This window comes from Manacus vitellinus, unplaced genomic scaffold (assembly GCF_001715985.3).
Source record: "Manacus vitellinus isolate BGI_N305 unplaced genomic scaffold, ASM171598v3 scaffold_3_pilon, whole genome shotgun sequence".
NCBI classification, from domain to species: Eukaryota; Metazoa; Chordata; class Aves; order Passeriformes; family Pipridae; genus Manacus; species Manacus vitellinus.
The window spans coordinates 39810438-39829956 of record NW_021940535.1 but is presented as its reverse complement, the minus strand read 5'-3'; the positions used below and the strand labels follow the sequence as shown (position 1 = coordinate 39829956).

The 19519-nt window shown below is 36.8% G+C and overlaps 1 protein-coding gene across 1 annotated transcript in view; it reads left to right on the top strand.

The window, feature by feature from the left end:
- Nucleotides 1–17820, top strand: part of ARMC4 (armadillo repeat containing 4) — a 78433-nt gene extending 60613 nt beyond the window's left edge. Inside the window, exon 19 of the mRNA XM_018075913.2 lies at nucleotides 17547–17820. Coding sequence (XP_017931402.1) covers nucleotides 17547–17660 — 114 coding nt within the window. The 3' untranslated portion in view covers nucleotides 17661–17820. The remainder of the gene's footprint in view (nucleotides 1–17546) is intronic.
- Nucleotides 17821–19519: the final 1699 nt, after the last annotated feature.

The window sequence follows — 19519 nt, the reverse complement described above, 5'->3', positions numbered from 1 at the left end:
CAAAATGTATTCACGCATTTTATTGTTTTAGAGAGGAAAATTTTAAGAGACCAACATACTGACTCTTTTTGTCATACCTTTAAAGCAAAGTATTACCTTTCCATAGTAGAGGATTTCAGCCTTGGCAGAAATAAGATTCATTAGAAAACTGAAAGAGTTCACTGGCTGAGAAAGTGGTACATACTTTTGAATTATGTAGATACAAGTGGATTAAGTCCTGTGAAAAGAATACAAGTGGCTTTGATTGTAAAGTGTAAAGCTAAAAAATGCCTTTTCTGCCTGCCAGTGAAATTCTACCTTTGCAACTACACATTCAGATGATACATAAATATTTTGAAACATTTACGGAGATCTTTGCAGTGAGGTAATTTCCAGTATCTCATATGAGGATCTCTTGATGTTTTGACTTAAACTTTCTGCTTGAATTCCAAACTAACTAACTAAGAAATATTAAAAGTACTGGGTTTTCTATTTAGCATTTATTTCTGTGTACTGTGATGATGCTTAAAGGCATTGATCACAGATAAGTAGTTCACTTTACTAGAGAATGATAGTACCTGTGTAAGATGACCCCAAAAAACTTTCAATTTAAATGTAACACACAACAGGGTGGAGGTGAACAGACCAATATGAATGGAATGGTAGAAAAAAAATATATAAAAATATTTCACAGAATCAACAAGGTTGGAAAAGACCTCTCATCAAGTCCAACCCATGGCCCAACACCACCCCGTTAACTAAACCATGGCACTAAGTGCTACATCCAGTCTCTTCTTAAACACCTCCAGGGACAGTGACTCCACCACCTCCCTGGGCAGCCCATTCCAATGTCTGATCACTCTGTCTGATCACTCTCTCTGTAAAGAATTTCTTTCTAATGTCTAACCTAAACCTCCCCTGGCACACCTTAAGACCATGCCCTCTTGTCCTGCTGCTGGTTGCCTGGGACAAGAGATCAACCCCCCACCTGGCTACAACCTCCTTTCAGGGAGTTGTAGAGAGTGATGAGGTCTCACCTGAGCCTCCTCTTCTCCAGGCTGAACAACCCCAGCTCCCTCAGCCTCTTCTCATAGGACTTGTGCTGGGGTCCCTTCACCAGTCTTGTTGCTCTTCTCTGGACCTGCTCCAGCACCTCAATATCCTTCCTGAACTGAGGGGCCCAGAACTGGACACAGCACTCCAGCTGTGGCCTCACCAGTGCTGAGTACAGGGAAAGAATCACTTCCCTGGACCTGTTGGCCACACTGTTCCTGATCCAGGCCAGGATGCCATTGGCCTTCTTGGCCACCTGGCCACACTGCTGGCTCATGTTCAGCTTCCTGTTGATTAGAACCCCAGGGTCCCTCTTCACCTTGTTGTTCTCCAGCCGCTCTGTCCCCAGCCTGTAGCGCTGCAGGGGGTTGTTGTGGCCAAAGTGCAGGATCCGGCACTTGGTCTTGTTAGACATCATACCATTGGATTCAGCCCATTTATCCAGCCTGTCCAGGTCCCTCTGCAGAGCCCTCCTACAGCAGATTGACACTTCACCCCAACTTGGTGTCATCTGCAAATTTGCTGATGGTGGACTCAATCCCCTCGTCCAGATCATCAGTAAAGATACTAAACAGGACTGGGCCCAGCACTGATCCCACTAGTGACTGGCCACCAACTGGATGCAGCACTGGGCAGGTATGATTACATTTGATAGGTCGAGCAAACTGGGATGCAATTACTGCTGATTCATAGCTGCAACTTAGTTATCTAAAGTAAAACATACATATCAAATACTGCCTATAAGCTTTTTGTAAAAACCTAGAACCACTGGATAGTAGCCAGTCACCCAGACTTTAAGGCACTTACAACATATGGGAACCATAACTGGTGCTGTTGGCAGGTTTTCACGTACATGTGTCTGCACTGAAGGCTACGTGAAGTCAAAGTAAATTAGTCTCTGTTGAGCTTTGCATTGTTCTGAGCTGCTTTTATTTTCCAAACAGATTTATTTAAAGATAGTATTCTGTGTGGCAGTATGAACAAATCCATTTTCTCCTCTTCTTATTCCATTGTACATGCAGAACTAATTATTTTTGGGCTACAGGAACCATTAACTTAATGATTAAAGTATACATACCTGAAATGCACAAGATCAGACTTTCCATTTATGTTCTGATATTTTTTAATATTGAAAGTGCCTAATCAACCTACCCATGCATACAACTGATCTTTAGCCTTACTCTGTGGTCTGGTTTATGGTATTATTTGCCCAACATGGAAGTGCTCTGTTTTCTTAATATTACAAAACATTAATAGATGCCTTCTAGAATATCAATTGGTCTATCTTATAAGAAGGTCACCAGGGGTGCTGAAAACTGCATTTCAACTGCTTGGTACAATAAGGTGAGAAAAGCAGAGACTCATGCTCCTAAGAAGGGGACTTGATTTGTATAATCATAGATTTTAATATTTTTAAATTAATTTATCAGATTTGTTCGTGTCTTTTCATCAGGTTACAGCCTACAGAGATGCCTCTGGGGGAAGGTGGGAGAGGGTGGGTGTGTTCCATATTGGATTGTTGGTTGGTTGGTTTTGTTGTTTTGGCAAAGAAGGCATAACAGTTGTAGTGCATTTTCGGAATTCTGTGTTGAATTAATAGGAGATATTTGTGCTTTTTGAGTTCAGTTCTTAATGGAAAAAAGGTTAGGCTCATCCATTCCCTTGTAAGAATCCAAGATATAAAAACAGTTTGTTTAACAATGATTTCTGAAAGCTATGTGAAATGTAGTTTTCATATTTGGAAGGTTTTTTATGCTTCTTTATAACGACTGTATTAAAAAATACATTTTCTGTAACGTATTGTGCAGAGCTTCCAGAGAATTGGTCATTATTTGCTAAAGTCATAAATCCCTACAAGAAGTTTTGGCTAACCATTTTATGTGCAAGGATTTTCATAAGACCATCTTTGTGAAATAAATAAATGTGAATTACAAAATATGGAAGACAATTACTGGTAATCTCTACTGCAAACATTCTAAACCCAACCTTTTATCACATACTTTATATATCCGGAGTATAGAAAATGAAATGCAAAAGCACTGGCACCTACTTCTTTAGGAGTATTTGGCATTGGGATTGGTTGTTTTCTTGTGGGGGGCCTTTGGTGAGAACACTGTATAAAGAAAAAGGAGTTTTACATTATTAAACAAATTTTAAGATAATATCTTCATAAATCAATCCAAAGTATTCAGTGTAATATATATACAACAGTATTATGGGGGTATAATAGTGTGTAGTTGAAATTTACATATTTATATGGTTATTTTAAGTTTAGAAGAATCCCTTTTTTAACTATAGTGGTTCACTCTATTCAGGCTCCACAGTTCAGGCTGGAGATATGGTGTGTTTGGCACATACTCCAAGCTAATGCCTGTTGCTTTTTATAAATTAGTTGTTACAGTTCTTGGACATCAAGAAAGAGGGCACTAGATTCCAAAATTTCTGCATGTCTGTTGTCTACGGAAAGTATGACAAATCCCTTCACCCGCAAATGTATTGATCACATCACACTTAAATTTTAGATATGAGTTGCATAAACAAAGTCCAATACTAGCATATTTTGTCTCATTTCAAAAGAATTAATGAAAATTGTCGGTGTTACACCAGTGCAATTTCTATTGTGCTAGCAACTGCCAGGTGTGAACATTTTTCTTAGGGTTTCAGCTCCAGGAAACAGGAACCAGTAACCCTTTCCCTTCATAATAAGCAAAATTTCACCATTCATAAAGTAGAGGCGCTTACATGTAAAACATTTTGCTTTTGCGCCATTGATAAAGGTAATGAAGTGTGGCTTCAGTATAGGTTAAACCTCAGATTTTAGATTATTTTTTTCAAAATTTCGCATTGCTAAAGTTTATGATACGTAACAAGTGTTCTATTAAAATCTGTCTGATCATGGATGGGAAAAAACAGCAGCCTAAGAGAGATCAGCTTATCATTGCACAAACTGTGCTTCAGGAGATCTCTAATTTCGTAACATTTGGATAACAAACCTAGAGGCTGGCATAAAGCTCCTCTTGGCACATTTTAAACATCTTTTAGTCTTATAAAAAGGAGCTTGTCCCACTAAGCTGTAGGTTTGTTGGAGCTGTTTAACAGTAGCTGTGCCCTGCAGCTCTTTTAGTGATAAATGAGCCATTTCAAATAAGTGCAATTGCAACCAACTGTGCAGAAGGAATCATTAAAAAAAATTTAAATAGACATTTTTGAAGCTTAAAAATGCACAAACAAAGTATGTTAAATCCAAATATATGCTGCTCCTTTTAATGGAAAAGATTGCTACTGGCTAAGTCTGCCAGCTTCAATAGGTGTGCCAAAAAGCCAAGGAATCTGGCAGAGTCCACAGATAGCAGTTCCATCTTTCATCTATATTTCTTTTCTGTATTTATCTTGCTTTAGAAAATGCAGAGAATGTCTTTTCCTTCCGACTTGGCACTATTTCCAAACCACAGAAATACACAGAGCAGCTTCTTGCAATTGTTTAGCTCCCTGCACCAGACTTATCCTTGTGACTGTGTGAATCATTTCTTTCTAATTTGGCAACAATCAGAAAGAAGAATATTAAAATATTTTTATGTTTATGGAATAATGTCTTAGCTAAACTGTCAGATATTAAATTAGTTTACTTAATTGAGAGATATAAGGCTTAATGGGTAAGAACACAATGCCAGGTAATTATTTTTGACATTCAGCTGATCAAAAATAGTTTCCTTGTATGTAAGGAGCTATTCAAAGAAGCTGAACATAAGAAATACCAAGAACAAAGTTCTTCCTGTAAAATCAATCACTTCAGTTTGGCTTCAGGCCCTAGTCGTTGTAATCTCTTTCATGTTGCCATTTCAAAGAGCGCTCTATGGTATCTTTTAAGTAATATGGCACATCTTATTGATGTCACTTGCAAGGTAAAGATGCTGAGGGAAAGTCCATTTGCAATGTGGGGATAATGAGATGGGCTCTCGTGTTAATGTTCCTGGTCAGTGTTCTGCACACTTTGGCATCAATTCTAAAGAGCTGACGAGGCTGCCAGGCAGCAGGAGGCTGATGAGAATTCTGTCCTGACTTGAGTGAGAGTAGGGAAAGGTTATGAATTGCTGATGCAATGATGCTTATTTGACAATCAATTGTATGTAAAAGCTAAAATGTATCTTCTAGACTATGAGTGAAAGTCCATACAATTTTATTTTATTGAAAATTTGATTTTATTTAATTTTGCACTTATCAACAAGAATGATTGTTGACTGTATTTATCAGCTGCTAATCAGTGCAGAATTTCTTGCCATGGTTTAGGATAATTCTTTATTTCAAGAAGCTTTGAAGAAAAAACGTAGTGTTAAAGTAAGAGAATATTAGCCAGCAACACTATTTATTTACCAAAGGAGTCTGATACACTGCAAGTTATATGTTATCTTTGAATTTACAGAAACTGTAAAACTAGATAGAAGATACCTTTAGGTTGATTTTAGTTTACTCATTTCATTTGCGTTAAAGGTATGGATGAAATTAAAAAAAATATCTCCATGACATAGGATTGAGAAACCAGGAACTCATAAAGGTGCTACCATACTGCCATACAGGTATGACAGTATGGACTTGGACTAAGATAATTTAGGGCTCTGTGGCAACACAGAAAAGTTAAAAATATCCAGAAAGTCCTTAGAACACCTATAATCAACATTGCCCCTCCAGACATCCTGTCTTTCACCAGTTCTTGCCTACTGTCTACCCTGACCACAGGTATGTGGGATGAATTCAGGTTTATTTGCTCCTTTTATCTCTTATATTGTATCTGTGCAATCTGCTCAAATCCAACAGTCATTAGACTGGATTAGCTCCTTCTCAGAATTCCAAAGACACACAATTGCTAAACTCCAGGCACATTATAGGTCAATGGAGTGTATATATATCTAAAGGAGGTCTGTCATACTTTTGCACTGCATTTGCTGTAGATTCATTGTATAAAGAATATTTTATTAATCTTTTGCTCCTCAGAGCATTTTGTCTTTTCATCAGTTGATTATTCTATTTGTGTGCAATAATCCTGTTGCTATTTGGAAGGGTAGAATTGACAGTTGATTTTAAGACAACATTCAGCAGCACACTTCACCAAAAATGCTTAAAGAAGTTAAAGTACTATGTGATGAGAAAGCAAAGTCCTAGAGAGGATAAATAATTGATTAGAAATGAGGAATCAAAGTGTAGTAAATAGGATGAAGTTTTGGAGCCACAGGATCTTGCCACTCAGTGTTTCATAAATGATAATGGGAAAGGGTACAATACAGTTCTTCATGGTAGTAGAGACAGAGACAATTGCAAACTGCAATTCACAGTACTGGGCTATGGAGGTCAAATCTCCTGTGCAAATATGTCACAGCTCATTGCAGTTTTTCCTTTTCATGGAAGTGTTGGATTTACTACACTGGGCAGTATTGCACACTACATGTGCAGCAGATCCAAAGGGACCAACAGTAACTGTGTGTTAGAACTGAAAAGATGTCCACATATATTTGGATGAGGCAGTAAAGTCCTTGCAAACAATTTGGACAGAAAAAAAATTCAATGTAACATACAGTTAGGGTCACCCTGAAGCCCTGACTTTGCTTCTGATTGTTCAGGCTCTTTCCGATAATCTTTCTGCTCTTGGTCTCATAATCCAAGAATTCTCATAAAATTTGCAGTTAAATGTAGGAGTTATTTATCTTTAAATTTGTGTTGACATCCTGGGAAGTGGGGGGGGTGTGGAAATTGATAGTCTGTTTAATTCTTCAGAATCAGAAATGCGTATGAGAGAATTGTATTTTGAGAAACCACTCTTTTACAGATGTCAATATTCTTCATAAAGATGCTCCTCTTCAGGGAAGGATGTTTAGTTCCTTAATTTTTGTCATGAATCAAGCCCATGATGCACTGTTTTATTGAAATAGTAGCCTGTTTGAGTAGGGAACTGATGAAGAAGAGAGTACATTCCCCATGTAGGAGTAGTACTTTGTCTCAAACCAGCTCCACATGTTGTTTTAATTAGATGACAAACATACTCACCCAAGAATGTCCAATATGTGGTTAATGATGTTCTTGTGCTAGCATTAGTGTTGTGAAATAATATTTTGGGTAGCTAGTTAACTAACTAACCTTTCCAGCCATTTCATCCTACCTGAGAGACAAAGTAACTGCCATACCAGGTTTAGAGTATTAATTGTGATTCTTTTTTACCTTTTGCAGTGATAGCATTCAGCTAGAAGGTCCACATGATTTTTTTTTTCTTTCTGTACTAAAGCAGAGAGTTGCATGGGTTTAGAAAATTAATTTTCACATCTTCCCCCGCATGCTTTAACCAGCTTTAGCAGAGCTTTTATGCATGTGGTACAACCTCCACTTGCCCAAGCACAACTATAACTTTCTTTTTATAAAACTGAAAAAGCCCAAGCAAATGAATAAGCCAAAAAGATCTCCAAAACTTGAAGCTTGGAACTGAAGTTGATCAGTTAATAAAAAAGTTGAGGAACAGGCTTTTACTTCAATTAAAGTTTTAAATTTAGCTTTTATTAATTAATTTTTCATTCATTACTTCATAGTTACATCTTCAGAGAGGGAAGGAAGCAGATCAAGGCCTCTAGGATTTCCTGGCTGACATACAAAAATCAGGCAGGCAGGTATTATTGCCTGCTTGCTTGCAGGCTACACAGTGTTTTTAAAAGTCTCTGATCTCACAAAGCTTCCAAAATCCAGCAGTCACTCAAGCACTTGTGGCCAGAGTCCTTGAGTGGTTTTGGAGAGACTTTTTGCTTATTTAAAAAAAAAATACCTAACTCCCCTCTAGATAACTGTATGCAAATCACAAGTACTTTGGTTGAATATGACCTGAGTGGAACACTAATTCAAGCCACTCCCTGTGTTTTCATCACCAAAACCCAAAGTGTTTATCTGTCACAATAAGTGTACATGGTAATGTTTTTCCACAACACAGACTGTAAAAAAGCACACAAATTTCCAGCACTTGTAAATATATTTTATGAGCACTGAATCAGACTCTGTTCATAAAGAAATGCTCAAGTGACTCAGAAATTTGGGTTGATTATTGGAAGTTGACTCCTCAGTATAAATTAATTTATTCCATATGTTTTTCTCTGATAACAAAAAAAGCAGTTTGAGATTCTTGAGAAGTAACTGATAGCATACATTTAATGTTCTGATATCATACATTTAAATCTACCAATATGAATGAACATGTGGACTGTACATGGACCTTTGCCTATAAAAGCCCCAGCTCTTTTTTTGCTTCATCACATTCACTTGCATATTTGTGTGAATAAAGCTGAGCTGTGTTCATACCATCTATACATTTATTTACCCTGTGTTCTAATTGAACATTTTCTAGTACATTTAGTAGGCTAAAACCGGACTATAAGTTGAACAGTACCACTCATCTTCCAGTTTATGTAAATGTATGCACTGTTGCCACCCACATGTATTAAAACATAAGATTATAGAACAGTCTTCTTGTGTGCCACAAAAAAAAGAACTTTGAAATACCCTGGCTCCTTATTTGAAATAAATTCTATTGTATGGATCCACATCCTGCTTTTATCCCCAGACTTTGATATGTAAGGTTTACTAGCAAAAGCACTTCACTGGTTTTGATTATAATGATCATATGTAAGAAGAGAGACAGACACTTAGATCATTGGACCTAAATCTATATTAACCTTAGAGATCAAAATCAGTATTTGGAAATGAGCACAGAAGAGAATTTGAAGTCAGTTCACGAACACCAGTAGATCTAACATACTTTTAAAATACTAGTGCAGTCAGATTTTATACCCTCTTCTCAGGATAAGATGCCCTTGCAGTAAACACTGCAAAATTTGTCACAAGTCTGGAAACAGTGGTGTCTCTTTACTGCAGTTCAATGTTGTCTTCACAGACAGACTAGTTAGAATGCATTTCAGGAATATCAGAGTTAAACCCCACAACATGTTTTCAGGTTATTGCTGAGAAGTCAAGCAGAACCCTTCAGGTTTTTTCCTCTGATTTGCTGATGATAGTTTATTTGCAACTGCCCCTGATTAGCTTTCATATAATCTTCGTATGATTGCTAGGGACAAACAGACAAAATACCCATATTCATAGTCATATTAACAAATTTGAAAACCAAAACCGAATTCTTTCTCAATTTCCTATTCTATCTTCTCAGTAATATTTGAGAAGGAAAGGCAAGGTAAAAGTCATGCTCCTGTAAAGTGAAAAGGAAAGTGTGAAAAAGCAGGTAAGTATGAATAAAGAGCAAGAAATACAAAGAAGAAAGATTGATCAGGCTGGCAGCGATATAAAGGAAGGGTAGTCCCCAGCATGTTACTGAGCCAAAGTAAATTATGTAGCCAGCTGTGTGTCGGTCTCTTCTCCCAGGCAACCGGCGGTAGGACAAGAGGGCACGGTCTTAAACTCTGCCAGGGGAGGTTTAGGCTGGATATTAGGAAGAAATTTTTTACAGAGAGAGTGATCAGACATTAGAATGGGCTGTCCAGGGAGGTGGTGGATTCACCATCCCTGGAGGTTTTTAAGATGAGACTGGATGTGGCACTTAGTGCCCTGATCTAGTAACCACAGCGGGTGTTGGATCAAGGGTTGGACTTGATGATCTCGGAGGTCTTTTCCAACCCAGTTGATTCTATGATTCTATAAAAGGAAAGGAACGTCCATGACATAAGTTCACTGTTTTGAATGTCCATTACATGTAAGTAAACAGGTTCATGTTTTAATTTTAATAAAATTAGTTTCCAATGAATTGAAAAAAACTTCTTTGAAATGTCACTCTGTTGAGATTACCAAAAAGTTTTTTATTCTCTCTATCCCACCAAAAGCCTTTTATATGTTAATCTTCTTTTGAAAACTACAATGAAATAAAAATAAAATAGAGAAAGTGGTTCAAATAAAAATATGCTGTGAGACCCTGGACTTCATCACTTCTGGATTATCAGATCTGCCTGTTGTTTTTTGTGGGATGAATTTCATATCCCATAAGACTTTTTGTACATTGGAATGTTCACGGTGATTGAATTCTTTCTTAATAGTGCACCAAACATCTTACAGCTGAATGTAGATTCAAGCTGTCTGCCTCTAAGGACTCCAATAGGTTACATATCTTTAAACAAAGATAAGAAATAACTTTTATTACCAGTTTTATTAAGCACCTTTAGCGTTGCATGATATGTTTATATTTAGTTAGATTTACATCTGAAATTGTTGTAAATATCCCTCTGAAGTCCTGTAAGTTGCAATGTGAGATAGGAAAACCTTTGAACTTAGTGTATTTTAAAGTCGTCTGCAAATTTACAGTTTTTAAACTATTTTACATTTCACCATTTAGCATTTTGGTCAATTTCTCCTTGTCACTGATATTCACAGTTCTTTGCCCATTTATTATGTCTTTACAGAGAAGGAGGGCATCCTTCTCTAAATAACTATGAACGAAATAGACAATGAAAAAGCTGAGGTGGAGAGAGAGCTGTAGAGTTTATTCATATTTTGTAGCTATATAAACATTTGCAAGTATGTGCGTGTACCATATTATAATTCCCTTTAGGCATTCAGGCTGTATGTATTTCTCCAAAGTAATGCAATGCAACATTTAACTTTATTGGAGAATATGAGAACTATATTCTTACTTTGTATGATATTATTGTGTGCTCAAGATGACTTCTTTTCAAGAGTCCTGTTCCCATTCAGATGTGTTGGAAAAATATGGTCCTTGACCCAAAAACCTCCTGTAGTACAGGAGGTGACTAAACAAAATAGAAAAAAAGGACTGACAGCAGGCAGGAAAAATGAAAAAATGACACTGTACCCAAAAAGATTTTAAACTTTGAATCTGTCATGGCGTAAAATCAGTTGAAGCTCAGAGTAAACATCTCATGGTAAGGTACCAATAACCATATGTTCAGAATACTTCACTGAAACTATCAAGTCCTACTCGTCTTCTTCCCGTGTTTCCCAGCATTTTGTGGGATTCATCTTGCCAACAGACATTTTGTCACATGCAGTCACATAGGAAAAATGACTTGCCAAGGACAAGTCACCTGTCCCAAGTCCTGAGATAGGTGAGATGGTTTAAATGCACAACAAACTGCAGACAAATTCATTCTCATCCTGACTTAAAGTCCTGTACCTCTTTGTAGAAAGTGCACAGGTTTTCCAGCTTCTGTACTCTTTCCCTAATTTTCTGAGGGAGGAAGGGAAAGATGAGAAAGAAGAGACCACCACCACATTCAGGTGTACCTTAGCCCAAGTTGCATCCTTTCGACCTCCTCAGCCCCCCCCTCCATTCTTGAGTGACTGTAGAAGATTGTTGTCCTTTTCCTATGGTTGCCAGAATGGATATGAGTTTCATGGGAGAGAGAAAAGACAGAAAGAAGACAAGAAATGAAAAGAAGCCAGGTGTAATCTTCCTAGGATTTCTTCCACCCCAACCAGAGAGCTTCAGTTCTCACCTCTTTACATTCAGAACAAGTGAACTAGGCTGCACCAAGGGTTACTCCGACTTCAGTCCCAGGGAGGAGAGACCCTATAAAAGAGGGAATCAGCACAGTGAGTGTCTGCCCTGCCCATCTTCTGCCGTTACTGGAATTTCTTGGTACTGGATTTTGTATGGCTGCTTACTCAGTGTTCCCTGGTGCATAGTCTTTATGTTTGAAATCTGTTCTCTTTGTGCCACCTGAGGAAAAAAAAATTAACAGAAAACACCCCAGAACTTACACGAGCATCTTCTTCTTAGGAGTCTGGGTATGGTACATTGTTGTCTTACCCTTTCGTTCAGCTGAAAGGGGAAATCAGGAAATTGGCCTGAATTTTAGTTTAGAAGCAGTGACTTGGCTTAACCTTCATTATGCTTTGATTGTGGAGTGTTTTATTATTTATAATTTAATTTTATTAAAGTATTTTTGTAGGAATATGTGTAACATAACACTCAAACTAGGTGCTTTAATATTTTCCAGTGTGCAATATGGTGTTGAAAGTTAGAAAATGCTGGCTGGATCTAGACTGATACTTTCTTGGATAAGGTTCTACCATATGCTTTTATTTAAAGTATTTTTTTCTTTTATGTTAAATTTATAAAAAACATGTGAAAAATGTCTTTTTGGAAAAAAAAGTGTTACACAATTAGAAAATCACAGTGCTAGGAATTTAGCATCATCAGGAAATGTTGCATGTAAAAGAAGTCAGATACTAAATCTAAATTTAAGGAAAAAAAAGACAAGTCCTACCATCAACTGGAAATGCTATATCAATCTACAGGATGTTGTACTGAAGCAAATGTCTTTAGTTCCAGGAATTTTAAGCTCTATGTGAACTCTGACTAGCTTCCCAGTACAGATATGAATCTTGTTGAAGGAGTTTATCCATATTTCCTTCTGATTAGAAAAAATCAAATAAGATTTGTTTTACAGGGTCTAAAACCTAAACAAGCCAGAATAAAAAAGGGCATTAAATATTTTTTTACAGTTATTCTTTATTCATAATTTTCATTCACATTCACAGGACTCCAGAGTATTGAATAGTCTGATCTTTTATCTGTTTATGAGCAAGGGAACCTCTTTCCAACAGCGTTGTTCTACACTTTCCACTGTTTTGGAAAACTTGTGGAAACATCGCATGACTAACTTGTTATTTAAAGATTATTACATGCAAACCTCTATTCTTTCTGAAAACATGACATCCTATGCTTCTTGCTTCCCTCCTCTGAGTCTAGAAGCTGCAGTAACTGTGACTGAAGGAAAGTGAGTAATTCTAAGTTATGGTAACCAGTACATCAAGACCATTTGAGATTTTGTCAGGTTTAGGGTTTGTTGTTACAAAACGTACCTATCTTTTTCTGCTTTAAAATCCCCTTGGGCTACTTCTTTTGTAGAAGTGAAAAATTCTAGAAAGACATATTCATGGGAAAGAGAATTGCTAGTCCATTTTTGTAACTGTCTTACTCATCCAGGGTAATGGGACTTCCGACAAGTTCTGCTGGTGGTGCTTGTGTTATCTTGTTTGAAATAACACTTTTTCAGTTGGTTATTTTGTGATGGTAAAGATACTAAATAGAAGGAGGATGTGCTTTCAGGCAGTGGTAGGTGGCATCATTAGCCACCAATATTATATTTATCCCCTTACCTCTTACTAATGCCTTGAGGAATAAAGGAATTTCTGCTTTTGTTAAACCTTTACCAGAGAGCATAAGACCCAACAATAAGAGTTTGCAAAGTGTGTCTTCAGAGCTACAATTCCACCTTCCAGTCTGGAGCACCACAGACTGGTCACCTCACATTCCTCTCTGGAGAGTTTATGAAGGGAATGCTAGAGATTGACTGGCTGAGGAGCAGTTTTACTAAGAAGGATATAGAGGTTTTGGTAGATAGCAAGCAGAACATTAGCCAGCAATATGTTCTGACAGCAAAGAAATCAAAACACTGGGCTTATAGCAGGAGCACAGCCAGGAGGTTGAGGAAAGTGCTTGTACCCCTTAGTACTCATTAGATCACACCTACAATACTGCACCCAGCTTTGGCCTCTGATGTGGGGAAGACATGGATAAACCACAATAGATTCAGCAGAGGACCACCAGGATGGTCAATGGCGTGCCTACAGGGCAGTCATCAAAAGAATGGATCTCGGCTTTCCACAGTGAAGCATGGCAAGAGGATGAGAGACAATGAGCATAAACTAAAACAAGAGTAACTGAACACAGGGAAAACTTTTTTCTCTACCAGGTCAGTCAAACACTGCAATACGTTGCTGAAAGAGGTTGTGCCATTTCTATGCTTGGAGTTTTTCAGACTGGATAAAACTCTGAGCAACCTGGTCTAACCTCATATCTGACTCTGCCTGGAGCATGACATTAGACTAGAGACCTCCTGAGATCCCCTCAGAATTCTGAATTATTCTGTGATTGTGCACTCCTAATATAGTATCACAATTTTGTGCTATTTTGAAGATGGGATAGCAATAGCAAAATCTTAATTGTTCTGAATATTTAAATGATTTGGCTGTGCATTACTCTTGCTTTTGGAATCCAGAAATGCTACATATGCTCTGTACATTCTCAAAACAGCTTGTATTTGTGATTATTTGCTGGTGTGACGTGCTAACTGTGCAAAAAATATTGGACTCTTGCCTTAGAATATAGATACCTGCCAACAGAAAATGAAGGCTACATGGTGCTGCAGATGCTTTCCCTGTCTATGGAAAGTGCCTTTTATGTGCCAGAAAGAAGCATTTATACCACATGCTTTTTTTACTGCATCTCACATCTGTTAGCATTTACATGTGTCAGAAAACAATACCTGAACAGTAAAGGGAAGGGATACGTGAAGTTCAAGGGCATTGCATCAAGAAAAATGATATGTTATATTGGACCAGTACATTGGAATTAAAAAAAAAAAAATATTTCTTGGACTTGTCAAATATATCTAATATGTGGGTGTAGTTTGTGTATACTATCTATGAATATATTCCCATACCTCAACTGGATGACCGAAATTGCCAGTAAATTGAACTGAACATATGAAAGGGTCAAGGAGTGACAGTCAGGAAGTGAAAGAATGATAAATGTCTTGGTTTATAAAAAAAAAGAATAAGTTTAATAAGTTTTTATTTCATTTAAGGCAGGATTTATATCAAAATCTTCAAAGCTGGATTTCTAAATACAGAATTACCTACTTCTAAATGAAATATTTTGCATTTTTGATAATCTTCTCTTCAGTTGTCTTTTTTTTAGCACAAAAGGAGTAAGTTAACTGACAAATGTTGCTGTATATCCTCAGTCTTTAGAAGCAGCTACTGTATTGGACAGTGTTTCCAAGAATATTCCTTTGAAGTCGTATTGTAAAAATCCTGAGACACAGTGTAGTACAGGATTTTGTATGACGTGGCAGTTCTTACAGATGTTACCACTGGCAAGTGATTTAGAAAAACAGCAAATTGGAGCACAACTGATCTGTGATCCCCTGAACTCAGAAGGAGAAAAATCAGTATTTGATACCTTTATAAAAATTGCTGTTTGCGTTGGTTGCATTCATACCACTAATTCTTTAGGCATCTATTTGGATACTTGGAACCAGTGTTGTGTAGCATTCTGTTCCTTGATGCCTAACCCTGATCTTCCAAAATGCACCTGCAGCAAAGAGCATGGACCCTCCCCTACAGCTCTTGTCATTGCTTAATATTGAGCTCTCCATGGAAAGCAACAGAAAAATACCTATTTTCCTAAGTCTTCTGGGCCTAGAAAGAAGTGATGGCTAAAATAAAAGGTAATTAACCTTGAATTGAGTCCTACCTAACATGTAGGCAAAGGTTGATTTTCGCTTTTTGTTATATTCCTACTAGATAATGTATCTCCAAAATGTTATTTTTGTAATGAACTTCTGCTCTTATACATTGATAACAAGTCTTATCTGAAATTATTAAGGGAGTTTGAGTTCCACACTCAGTACACTGGAAAAGCCTTGCATTAGATCTGTGAAGTGAATAATCACATAAGGCGTATAGTTTCCTTGCCCCCAAATCTGAAACTTAGAGCTTTACCAAAACCGCCATATGAACAGTATGTGCATGCATAGTTTTGGGTTTGAGTCAGGGATATGAAGGATTTATAACAGTTTTTTTCTGTAAGTTACACAAGAAAGTTGTGAGGCACCTAAAGAATCACTGGATAATTTAAGTTGATGAGAAATCAGCTCATGGCAAAAGGCAAGGCAGAAAGATCTTCATCCAGCAATATTTCAGAATCAAAAAATAGAAGTCATTTGATAAGGCTTGCACTCTGGTCTTTGTGCTTTGTAGAGCAGTTTTATCAGTACACATAGACATGCTCCTTAATCTTAGGTCCACTTGAAGCCAGTGGTACCTTCCACTGACTTCTCTGGTTGCTGATCTTGGCCCGGGTTTTGCATGCAAATAAAGTAGAGTAACATAAAACTTTCCCATATCATTTCTTCTCATGTCATTTTAACTCTGGCATATCCTTTCAGGAGTGTTCATACTTTAAGAATTCTACTACCTAGCTACTTGGGCCTAGACATCTGATTACAGTAATGGAAATTATAAGAAGAATTACTAGAAAAAAATATTATTGATGCTTAATTGACACAATACTCTTTCTGACTTAATTCAGGCCTATCACAGGCACTGTGATACAAGTTGCATGTAGGGGTCAAAGGGTGATAGGTGACTGGCAAGATGCTTGTTTTGTACATTTGGCTAACACAACTACTTCCTCAAGTTCAAAAGGCTTTGATCTCTCTAAGCAAATGCCATATGTGTGCAGCTGTGGCCCATGCCTCACAACTGCTGGGAGGTTAGAAAAAGGTAGCATATGAATTTGATGTCTGCATTCAATTTATGCTTTTATATTTAGCAGTTCATAATTTTGTGTAATATTTTAGCTGTATGAAAAATATGCACCAGAGTTGAGTGATAACATATTTCTCTGTGGTTTGACTCAACATTGTTTGGGTGAATACAGATTCCTAAGTATTGCAGACTGAAAATATAGATTTTAATTAGAGCTGTCTGAGCTTCAAAATACCTGAACGCACATTAGGCCTGGCAAATTTTCAGAAATCTGGAGGTTGTGTGGAGCTGATCTGAGCTAAGCAAGAATCTTCTCTTTTCCAGCTATATTGCATTTGCAGTTGCATCACTGACTTACAACACAGTAAAATGAGATCCAAACCCATTATTAATGGTTTTCTGATATGTAAAAATGTTTTATCATCAAGGCCTGTCTTGTGTCTTACTCATGTTGAACAGTACCTTACTCCCAAGGAATTTCCACTGAAAAATTTGAATGACTTCCAGAGTAGAGGATTTACTCCACATGACTGAAAAGCTGAATCAACTCCAAAAGTTTGGTGCCTTTCTTGAGCTTTTGTTTTTCACTTGCAAATGTTTAAGACTCATATGCCCAGATCTATATCCCTCAAGCAGTTTAACATGAGTGGTTTGCTGTGACAATAAAGAAACCTACTGCAGTCAATGGGACACAAGGGCCCATTCACATGGATCCAGTTCCATGATCAAGACCGGAAAAAAAAAGCATGGCTTTGTTTATTAAAAATCTTGAGCATGTACAATTACACTGGTATACCCTGGGGGGAAACCATGACTCAAATAAAACATGTGCAATTTCTACTTAAAATAAAAAAATCCAAGTACAACCAACAGACAGACATGGTACAATAACCAGAAAATAAGACATGAAAATGCCAATTCACAGGTACAAATATGATAAAATATAAGGCATTGCACTCTTATGTGGATGTTAATACATATATGTGTACAAAAGTATGCATGTAACAGTATACATACATATATATATACATATATAATACAGTGTTGTTAATATGATTGTTAGTATTTTATTTATTATGTGTGTGGGTAAATTCATGCAATGGTTCCAGATATGATTTGAACATTATTGAAACAATAGCACACTTATTTGTTTTTCTCATGCCATTTCTCTTTTGTATTTTTGCTAGCTCCTACTGGTTATGGTAGGCTCTACAGATGACCCTCTGCAGGAGGCAGCAGCTGGTTGTGTAGCAAACATACGCAGATTGGCTCTAGCAACAGAAAAAGCAAAGTACGGCTGATGCTTTAGCAGCTTTTACCAACACACTTGTTTCGCAATACAGCTACATTTAAATACATGATTATTCCTTCCAGCATCTGTATTTCATAGCAGAGCTCATTTATATGAGGATACTTTAATAAAAACAAATCTGCGGAAACTTACATTTGTTTTTGCGTTGTTGATTTGTCACACCTAGGTTTGATAAAACACTCAGACCTGATTTTGAGTGTCTTTTAACATTATATCTTTTTAAAGACAGTTGAGATATGTCAAAGACACCTTCTACAATTAATATACTTGTATTTTAATTCACTGGAGATATAAATGTTTTTGCTTGTCTGTGACGTTACAATAAATTTTCCTTCACTGTGTGTGTGGTTTGCAGCAATTTATGAATGTCTTGAACAGTTCCCTGCATTATAAACTTGTCCAGTCATCCTCTCATGATGTTTTTGCATGTTTGATCACTTGTGAGTCACAGGAGAGCAGAAAATGCAGATACATCTATCTCACATCTGGTGTTATATGAGGACTGCAAACAGCTGTAGCGATAGACATCACTCCAGATTTCCCGTTTCTACCAACATCAAACAAAATAGCACTTAATTTACCAAGTAGCTGGTGAAATGTGTTTTAATTAACATGTGTTTAACTCAGATTAAAATTTACCAGCTCTAAATGAAGATCAGCATGTTATGTTTACATATGCACATTATCTTCCTGTTTTTTTCATTTTTAAACTGAAGACAATGTTGTATTGGTGTAGTTACTTTATTTTTCTGCATAAAGTTATGTTCAGAATTAGAGTTGCTTTCAAAAAAGCACAGAAATTATTACTGATATTATAAATTACAGACCAACTGTACATACCATGCTTAACAAACAATACTAAGGCATTTCTTTGAGAGCAGTAATGTCTTAATTACAAGCAAAGACTGCTGACAAAACTGAAAAAAGCAAATGTTTAAATAACTTGCCTTTGTCAAGGACTCACTTCTGAATGATTTCTTTTCACTTCACTTAATAATTAACAATTTTCTTGGTTGGAAGCATTTTGTAATTTCACCATATTTGTTCTAACTAGCATGACTTCTCAAGGCAACTAATTTTCCTGCTGACAGAAGCTTCTAAGGAAGACATAATGCAAATCCACCTTTTTATTTTGTTTTCTCTGAAGCAGACATGAAGGCTCATTTAAAATTTCATTTTAGAAGACTCATGGAATTCTGAAAAAGGGGAATTGCATTGGGCCCTTAGGGAAGCTGTAGAGACTATTTTAAAGGAAACCAACTACTGACAGGTGCTGATATAATAGTGTGGAGATCAAAATGTTAATCCAAGTAGTATTTTTTGATCAGTGCAAACACCAACATAATCATGGGGTTGTCACAAGTTCAATCAACAACCAGTGACCAAGCAAATGTTATTTTAGGTATTTTCCAAATCTATTCCATGGGCCTGGTATGTTATTTTGAATAAACATGTCTATATTATTACACTGATGTCACAGCTATAGTAGTATCATATGCTTCAACACTATACCCAAAAATACTTCTAAAATAAATGCTGATTGCAAAATTCATTTGGAAGAGGAGAGGCTTGATTTTATTTTTGTCTTTTCTGTGAGAAAAGCTGTAGATGCAAATAGTTTATCACAGTCTCACTTATGAATAACACGTAAAATGGTGGCTTATTTTTCTAACTGTTAAGGGGAAAAAAAACCTCCCTGAAAATAACTGCTGTCCTTAACATGACCTCTCAAGGCACACTTAACTGTTTAGCATGGATTTCAAATGGAATAAGTTCTGAAGTAAGCTTAATTTTATGATACAGGTGTCAGGGCAATAAATGTCATGTTCCTGACAATGAAATGGCCTC